Genomic DNA, 10,219 nt, shown 5'->3' with positions numbered 1-10,219 from the left:
CCCCCTCCTCTCCATAACATGAACGATACCGTCCCCCCTCCTCTCCATAACATGAATCAAGCAAAGTGGGTCAGTCAGTGGCACCGGAGAGAAGGCAGCAGACCCTTTTCAGCTTCACCGTGTGTGTGTGTGTGCGTGTGTGTGTGTGTGTGTGTGTGCGGCGGCCGTGTGTCTTTGTGCACGTGCGTTTCTGGCTCCTCGCATCGGTCTCCTCCGCTCACCACAGTCTGAATTACGAGGTGCTGATTCATACCCTTCCCCTCTCTGCATCCGCACTCCAACGTGTGTGTGTGTGTGTGTGTGTGTGTGCGTGCGCATGCGAGCGTGGCGTGCGTGCACGCGTATAGGTCATACTTCTCGTATGATATAGTGCACCGGTTGTCACTCGATACGCTCGTCATCGTCCCCCGAGGCGCGCGTCCTCCGCAGCCAGTAAAAACTCTATATCTCTCCACGGGGGCCATTTCAGCAGTTCTCTCAGCCATACTGTGTTATTATTTCGAACGGCTAACGCCTTTAGCGTATAGTACCGCCCGCGCCACGGCGAAGCTATGCGATGGTGTTCCGTTGACGACATCCATTGTGCACCCCCCCCACCCCCCCCCTCACACACACACACACACACAACACACACACACACACACACACACACACACACACAACCGAGAGTTTTATATACCAAACCTAACCTCTTTAACCTGTTAACACAATCAGCACCGGATTCCTTCAAATAGAAGCTCGGGGTGCCGGGAAGATATGTCCGCTTTTATATGCCCCCCCCCCCCCCCCCCCCCCACTTCCGTTCCGGGAAAAAACCGGGAGACATATTTTTGCTTGCTTACCTTTAAAGATTACGATAAAAGTCGCTGATGATCGCTCGCTTCATATTTTGAACGAGAGGCATGTTGAAGTCAGAAATGAAGAGCTTAGTATATCCATCTGGTCAAAACCACGGAGAGCTCCCTAGATCACGTGCGCCGAGCCTTTCTCTGTGAACGGTAAACAGGGAAGTGAACGACAACGCGCATGCGCGAAAGAGCAAGGAGTGTGGTGCAGAAGGAGAGCCAACTCCAAAAAAAAAAAAGAAAAAAATCTGAATATTTTTTCTCTCTGTTTTTATCAATGAAAATGTGCTGGCAACCCGTCGGTTGGATTAGTTATGACGTGCCACACGTCGTACGGTCTGAACCAGTTAACACCATGGAGGCCCGGGCGGAGATCTCCGTCAAGTTCAAGGTCATGGTCAAGTGCCCAAGCCGGAGATTGATAAATAGGTACGGAGATTAATGATATCAAAACCGATCGCATCGCTCCACAGCCTATGAGTGCTTGTTGCCCAATCCGATCACGTGACAAAAAGAGACACGTCATCGAAAATGTTCCCTGCCTGTTTAGCTGACGAAAACGATCATAACTCCCGATCTAAATCATCCCGTCTAATTCTGAAAAAAGATCCTGTGTTAGACGGCGCTCCGCGGTCCAGTCGCTAGTCGCGATAGATTTATTCTTACCTCCCGTTGTTGTCGATCGACTCTAGAGTGGTGTGGCTATTGTTAGCTGCTACACAGACATGCACACCAACTTCCGGTGCGCCGGTAAAAGTGGTCCGGGCGCTATACATGATGGGCACATGGATTAAATGGATTAAATAGTTCCGGGCAAGCAAGGTGTTAATGAATACATAAATGATGTCTTCTAAAACCTACGTTGCTGTATCAGTGGTGCTTTCACGTCGAGGACGAAGCACCCCCAAAATAATATGTATTTGGTCGCGCATGCACCCCCATCAAGATGTACCCACATTTTCAAGATTTTTCAAAAATAGCAGATAAAACAGCAGATCTATAAGCTCATAGCACGGCGAGAAGTGACGTGCTATGAGCTTGTATATCTGATGCAGTATGTTTGAACAGACAAAGTATAAAATCATGGTAAAAGTGGTTAAAATGTCAAAATGATGACACGTCTTCCATCTCTGCCAGAACATTTGTGTGTTTTTCGAAGAATAGAGAAGTCTCAAACAATAAAGCTTTGTGATTTGATTTTGATTCGATATATAGTATTAACCCATTTTGGGCGGGAACCCCTTTTGGTGTTAGCATTATGTTATGCTTTAGCTATTGAAAAATAGCAGATCTACAAGCTCATAGCGCGCCACCGAGTGGCGCGCTACAAGCTTGTAGGTCTGCTATTTTTGAAAAATCGAAGAACCACTGACATAGAAACATAGCTTTTTCAGAAAACTGTCAGGATGTAGAAGACATTTTTAGAATCTGATCTCAGGTCAGAATGGGTTAAGGATCAACCATTAAGCTGGTGCCGATATAAACCACTTAAGTCTTCCTGGGGTTGCACATGAAAACACATACAGTTACATAAACAGCTGTAAATACTCCCCTTCCCCCCCCGCCCCCAAAAAAGCGATCTTTCAACACAATAAATAATCAATCAATCAACACAAAGGAAGGCATGTGGGGATCCACAGGGGAACGGCGTGGCTCCAATGAGTCGTCGATGACATTAACTCTTTCTGACGTGTGTGTTGGCAGTCTGTGTTGTAATGTGTGTTGTTGTCGTTGCATTTCTAACACTCACCGTAGGTGTAGGCCTATGTGTCAATGACATTATTTGCCCTAGGGACAATACATGCTATCCTATATCATATGCTGTCCTATTCTCTCCATTTCTCAATGTTTTACTTGGCACTAAATCTCTTTTTTTTGGTTTTTTGTTGAAAGAAATAAAGCCACTTTGTTGAGTTACATTATTGTTATAAAACATACGTTAAACAAATTAATCATATTTTATACTTGGATCGGCTATTTTCTTTTCGTACTTTAACGTCGGTACTTTCAGTCATTTTGATGCCAAAACCATGAGTATTTCTACTTTTACTTACAGTAAGTAAGTAGTAAGTAAAGTATTTTTCTTCTAGCACTGGGTGCATGTATTGTATACAGTACAGTCTGGGCACATGATCACACATACTGTAACCTCACTGTGGTATGTTTGTATGCAGTGGTAGAAAGTAACTAAGTACATTTTACTGACAATAAGTAGTACTGTACTCAAGTACAATTTTGAGATATCCGATTACGAATACTTTTACTTCTACTTTTACTCCACTACATGTATTTGAAATCTTTAGGTAGGCTACTAGTCACTTTGTAGATTTTGATTATTATTACAAAACATACACTAACCACTTCAGCCCTATATACATGTTGGCCATTCGAAAATAGCAGATCTACAAGCTCACAATGTGTCGTCATGTGACGCATTGTGAGCTTGTAGAACTGCTATTTTCAAAATAGATGTGTAAACATTTACATTTACTATGGAATCGTGTATTTCCCGTCAGTGTGTTGGTTGGTTGGTTGGTAAGGCAAGCCCCCATATATGGTGCCCAGGTCTCGTGACATCATCAGGGATGGAGATGTGGAGACCCTGATGTCATAGTAAATGCGACCTGCTGTCGCAGTTAAGCCCATATATGGAGATCCCTGCTGTCATCAATATTGGCCAGCAACTCTACATCTGACCTCAAACCCCTAGATCTCCGTATATGGATATGTATCAGAAGTTGTTCTGACATTCAGTTGTATTCCATATGCCGATCGTTCCCCATCCATCCTTCCTCTTTGATGTCTCCCTTTTGACTTCCATTCAAACTCTAGACGGGCCTGCCCCAAAGTTATTAGTGCAGCCGTGCCCGGCAGCCGGCGAAAACTAGAGTTCTCAACAGGCCCACCTGTCCATTCAAACTCTAGACCGGCCTGCCCCAAAGTTATTAGTGCAGCCGTCGAAAACTAGAGTTCTCAACAGGCCCACCTGTCCATTCAAACTCTAGACGGGCCTGCCCCAAAGTTATTAGTGCAGCCGTGCCCGGCAGCCGGCGAAAACTAGAGTTCTCAACAGGCCTGAAAGTTAAGGCCCAGCCCTACCTGGGCATACCTCATCAAACCCTGTACAGTCACTTAAGATAATGTCCCCCCATATACTGTATGGAGCTGATCTGTTCTGACATTGTTGATCTGACCTCATCAAACCCTGTACACTCAAGACATGTATGCTCCTTATATGGCCAGTACAGAATTAATTCCATATGTTGATCTGACCCCCCCCCCATGCCAAAGCACCAGCCCTCGCCCAGCAGTCTGCCGTCAACGAGGCGGATGCCTCGCCCTTTAGAGCGAGGTCTCTTCTCGCCCTCAGGCGTCTTACTGGTTCATTTGAAAACCTGCGAAATGAGACATTCTGCATGATGAGTACTTTTACTTTTGGTTACTTTAAGTACATTTTGATACCAATACTGTACTTTTGTACTTTTACTCATTGCAGTATTGATATTTTTACTTGGAAGTAAAAACAATTTAGTACTTTTTCCACCACTGCCCGCTGGAACGGCGTCCGGATCGTTTTACGGAAACCAGGTGATTGGCGTCGAGGCAAAAATGACCGCCCGCGTTTGATTTGTGATCGATATCGGGCCACAAAAAAAAAAAAAAATCCATCTTTCCCTTCGCTCTTAAATCAATGCCATCCGTGTGTTTGGGGGCTTCCATACAGTATATTTCCTGACATTTACAGACAGGCTCACGCTGAGTGTTTGTAACGTGAGCAGTGGCGTGCACAGATAGACACTAGGGGGTGCTAGAGCACCCCCCCCTGCCCTTTTGGCAATGTGCCCTTTTGAAAAAAAAAAAAAAAAAAACTTTTTTATTTCTTTTTTTTTTTGATTTTTCAAAAATAGCAGACCTACAAGCTCGTAGCGCGCCACTCGGTGGCGCGCTATGAGCTTGTAGATCTGCTATTTTTCAATAGCTAAAGCATAACATAATGCTAACACCAAAAGGGGTTCCCGCCCAAAATAGATTAAGGCAACCGGCCGGTTCCACGCGCTGCACAAGGTGCCCTTTTTTAACTTGAGCACCTGCCCCTCTAAATGTCTGTGCACGCCACTGAACGTGAGCCAAGAAGCCATGGGGTTGGGCTTCGTTGGACGGGGGGACGGGGGACGGGGGCTCTTGTTTGGAGAATGTTCTGAGGCGTAGAATTGGATTTGGTGTGCCGTTTTTAGACTCCAAGCGCACGTTGGAAGGCAATGAAACGGACGGGCTTCTCTCTCCGTGTCGCGCGGCAATCGAAGCGAGCGCCGCGGTGGTATTCCGAGCCGCTCGTTGGCAGTGGTGTAAAGTAACTACTACGTACATTTACGTACTGTACTGTACTTAAGTACAATTTTGAGGTGTTGTTTGTACTTACTTTACTTGAGTATTTCCAATTTCCAATAATTTAACTTCTACTCCACTACATTTATCTGAAAACTTTAGTTACTAGTTACTAGGTACTTTAACCCATTTTGGGCAGGAACCCCTTTTGGTGTTTTAAACATTGTTATAATTTAGCTATTGAAAAATAGCAGATCTACAAGCTCATAGCGCGCCACCGACTGGCGCGCTACAAGCTCATAGCGCGCCACCGACTGGCGCGCTACGAGCTTGTAGTTCTGCTATTTTTTAAAAATCGTGAAAATATGGCACAAATCTTTGAATGTATATTCTTTCAGAGCCAATGTTTTTAACTCAAATCTTTGCTTCTAAGGGGTTCCTGGAACAACATATTTTCAGATGGGGGGTTGGTGGCCAATTACATAACATTTTTGGGGTTCTTGACATTGACAATATTGACAATATTGAGCACCACTGATACAGAAACATCTTTCAGAAAACTGTCAGAATTTAGAAGACATTTCTTTTATTTCGACGTCGGGCCTAAATGGGTTAAGTACGTTTTGACACAAATACATTTGTACTTGTACTTTTTGAACTTGTAACAGAGCAGTTCTACATTTCAGTATTGATACTCTTTCTCACCACTGACTCACCCTGTCTCCATTTCTCTTCCGTCTGTCTCTTGTCTTCTTGTGTCCCCCGTACAGAGACATCTGTCTCCCGAGGACTTCATGCAGGTGTTCGGGGTGACCCTGGATCAGTTTGAGCGCATGGCGCTCTGGAAGAAGAACGACATGAAGAAGAAAGCACGCCTTTTCTAAAAAAAAAGAATATAAATAAAAGAAAGAAGGAAACCCACGAAGTGAATACGCCCCGAGCGACAAACAAACAAACAAACAAACAAACAACCAACATCCGTCCTCGTACCTGGAGGGAGCACAGAGAAACGGAAGAAAATATTTAACAAATACACACACACACACACACACACACACACACACACACACACACACACACACACACACACACACATATACAACATACACACACAACGCACAACAATAACAACAACCCACACATATACAGTATAAACAATATATGCACCGTCATAAACTACTTTACCGCGACATTGCGCCGTTCTGCCCGGAGAGAAGGAAGGGAGTGAGGAGACGCTCTGTGTGGGGGAAGGGGGGGTTGACGCCCCCTCCCAGACCTGGGGGGAGGAGGGGGGGGGGGGGTTGACTCCCCCCCTGCCAGGCCTGTCAGGACGCCCTAGATGTATTTCTTTTTATTATATATTTTTTCCTTTTGTGATGCGACGTGGTGTGAATGTTAACTCTGATAAAAACCTTTTGCGGGGTGGGGGGGGTAGAGGGGCCGCATTTGCATGGCCTGAGTCAGCGCTCCTCTCCTCCCCTCCACACACACACACACACACACACACACACACACACACACACACACACACACAGCCTCCATCTCGAACTCTCTGATCTCTTATCGCACCTTCCAGCAAAGCGTAAACAACGTCGTTTTCTATATGTCTCGCGCGGTGTCCTTCCCTCGGCGACTGTTTCTTATCTTAGCATTGTGTTTTCGGTTTGACCGGATTCATACGCTATAAGGCCGCGGACGCGCTGAAATCGTTAACCGACGCGGTCGTCACTAGCCGCGCGTCGCCATTGCTACATTTCTGCGTCGTTCTAACCCATTCCGGATTGGTCCGGTCCGGAGGTGCCATGATGAGTTCCACGCTCCAAAACAGAACCATGCTCTGAAAGACGTGCCAACAGGTTCTGTAACCCAGTGCTTCTCAACCAGTGGTCCGGGGAGCACCAGTTGGTCCTTGAGGGGGTTCCTAGGTGGTCCCCATGCTAAATGATGGAGAGTTGCTAACCAAATGGACCCTTAAACCAAATGGACTGTTACGGGTCCATTTGGTTTCATTTTACGCTCTCAAGAGTTTTTGTTAAATATCTGCATTAGTACATTTACAAGACATCTACACATATAGAGAACGTAGAAGAATTGTTATAATGATCAACGTTTGCCTGTTATCTCTCCTATTGTTCCAACATCAATACAGCATGGAATTGTGGACAAAAACCTATCCAACGACAACAACATATTCTACGTTTTGCGTCAAAATCTCATCAAAATGGTGGTCCGTGGCTCGAATGCCGAATAAATAATGGACCTTGACAGGTTGAAAACCACGGTTTTAAACTGCTTGCTTGTGTCACAGGCTTTAGTCATACGACGGTGTTGCGCGGCCAATCGAGTACATGGAGCCTTTGTGCAGTGCCACACTCCCCAGTTTCTGAGCGACACTTCTCAACGCTGAACGGTCGTTGTCCGTCTTCACGCGGGTGCTTTTCGTCAGCTCGTTTAGCACCTCGTTTAGCACCTCGTTTAGCACATCGTTCTCTCACCTGCTCCTTGTCTAGTCGTTCCGGCATCCTTCTGCATCTATACCGGCTGGCAGTGTTGATTTTTGACAGCAATTTTGTTTGTTTTTTAGCTTTAGTCATAGTCTTTTGAATACAATTCCATTCACATTTTAGTCATCTGAAAAGGTTTAGTTTTAGTCAACTAAATATCATAAGATTGTAAAAAAAAAGTTAATTGTATTTTGGCGTGCCTTGACGGCATTGTAATGGCTGCTTTTACACTTGGTTGCATGCTGAAAATTGCAGATCTACAAGCTCACAACGCGTCACAACCAAACATAAAACGATGTATTTTTCTTCATTTTTCGCCATATTTTCAGTCGATAAAATCAACACTTGCCGGATAGCGTTTGTTTTGTGCCAAGTCTGCCAACCCGCACGACCGTAGCCGTTCTCATGCCAGTCTCCAGCTCACTATCTACAAGCCTTGTTATTGTTATAAATGATATATTCTTTGGGACTGGTCACACTGTTATGCTAGCGTGTCAAGGCCAAAGACGGAGGGGATGGAAACCACCGTTTCGGGGGGCTTTTCAATGCAACCTTTTCCTTCAAAACTATTCAGAGCACCTTACGATATCTTCTTTTTTTTCCTCGTTTTGTATTTCATGTCAGAATAAATACAAACAAAAAAAGAGTGCAGAGAAACCATGTGAGATTGGAACGACTCGCGAGTAGTTTCGATACGTGTGTCCTAATAATGTTGAACGTGGCCCTTTGTCTTACATGAACGAACCCCTAGCTCTGGTAAATCAGCACCTGGAGGGTGGTGCGGGTTGAAGGGGCTACGGAGAGACGTGGACAAGCGGCGCCCCCCAGTGTGACCAACGGCATAGCGAGACAAAACGAGAGCTTTCAGGGGTGTCTATGAAAATTGGCCACATCGCCCGGAGTGACATGCGTTGTTCACATCAACAGAAAATGAAAATAAGAATACACACACACACAAAAAAAAAGGACAGATTATTTTTATAAGCTATTTTTGACTTCTGGAAGGATCAAAGATGTGGCTGAGAGAATGGTGTTTTTTGTTTTTTGTTTTTATGTCACTTGATCGACGTCGAGGGCCATGTTGATCTCGTTAACGCACCATATTCACTCATACACACACCTGCCGCAGCATTTAAGCTAAAAGCCTGATTCATGCTTTGTCGTATGGCGGCAGCAGCGCCAAAAGATTACCGATCTACAAGCTCACAATGTGTCACATCGTTGTGAGCTTGAAGTATCGTCTGTTTCCGGCGGCGCGACACTGACTTACGACAGAACCAAGCATCACATGTGAGGTCTTCGCTCGATTTTAAAAACTATAGATACTATAACTGTGCTATAACTTCTCGGATAGAGATTTAACTCTTTATATTTCATGTTTGTAAGCGAACGTCGCAGTAAAGGTCCTTTCAGATGCGCAGCGACCGACTATAGTAACTCATTTTCAATGAGAGGTGTGCGTTTGTTTATTTTCAACTCGCAGAGAAGTTGAGGGGCGACGCAGTTAACGCAAGCATTTTTCCGTGGGCGCGGTGGTCCTGTGAAATTGTCGTTTCGTGCACACGCCCGCGGCCGACTATAGACCTGGATTCTGTCGAGCTTTCTTTTTCGCTACGCGTCCCGCGCCCCTCGTGAGCAGACCTGTAGCACAGGGGTTCTCAACGTTTTTGGCCGGGGACCCCCGGAAATGCTTTGGCAATGTCTCGGGACCCCCGCCCCGCCCCCTCCCAACCCCCAATATAAATTGACTGCTACAATAACCTTAAACCATTTTGGGCGGGAAGCCCTTTTGGTGTTTTAAGCATTGTTATAATTTAGCTATTGAAAAATAGCAGATCTACAAGCTCATAGCGCGCCACCGAGTGGCGCGCTACGAGCTTGTAGGTCTGCTATTTTTGAAAAATCGTGAAAATAAAATTTAAAAAAATCTTTTTTTTTCTTTTTTTTTGAAAATAATTTGGGGACCCCCTAAAATAATTTGGCGACCCCCCGAGGGGTCGCGACCCACGGGTTGAGAACCCCTGCTGTAGCAGACTGATCCAAGGCCACAACGTCTGCATCACAAGCTCCCGGTCTGGAAAAAATGATCTCGCCCCTCCTGGAGAAAGGACCTTAAAGCTGCACACAAACCTAGACGGGGGTGGGGGGGTGGGGAGACAAATAATACACAGGCTTCGCTTCTTTTATGGACTGCAAAACAGACTCGCCAACTAACATGAATTGTATGTGAACATATTACACAACATATAGCAAATAATATTTGTCTCCGAGGTTTGCTATACATAACGAGCCCACGGTGTAAAAAGAAAATGCTGTTTGTGCATGGGAATGGAAGACTGGGATTTTATCCGACAAAACCTCCCAGAATAGAAATGTCTGAAGAAAAAAAAAATGTCATTTTGTGTGGATTCGAATCCAACTTCAATTTGTAATTTTTTTGATTTGAGTGATTGACCGATTGATTGATTGATGGATTGATTGATTTCACGTCAAATTAAACACCCAGTTCAGGTGCTTCCGTTTGGCTTGTTTTTAGATATTTAT

The 10,219-nt window shown here is 45.1% G+C and overlaps 1 protein-coding gene across 1 annotated transcript in view; it reads left to right on the top strand.

The window, feature by feature from the left end:
• The window catches only part of ablim2 (actin binding LIM protein family, member 2), a gene marked incomplete at its 5' end in the record, with an annotated part of 75,056 nt that extends 65,265 nt beyond the window's left edge, over positions 1-9,791 (top strand). The window contains 2 exons of the mRNA XM_079491348.1: positions 5,942-9,481; positions 9,553-9,791. Coding sequence (XP_079347474.1) covers positions 5,942-6,055 — 114 coding nt within the window. The 3' untranslated portion in view covers positions 6,056-9,481; positions 9,553-9,791. The remainder of the gene's footprint in view (positions 1-5,941; positions 9,482-9,552) is intronic.
• Between the last annotated feature and the right edge of the window lie 428 nt (positions 9,792-10,219).

The sequence above is a fragment of the Electrona antarctica genome (assembly GCF_951216825.1).
Source record: "Electrona antarctica genome assembly, chromosome: 21".
NCBI classification, from domain to species: Eukaryota; Metazoa; Chordata; class Actinopteri; order Myctophiformes; family Myctophidae; genus Electrona; species Electrona antarctica.
This window is presented reverse-complemented; position numbering and strand designations above follow the sequence as displayed.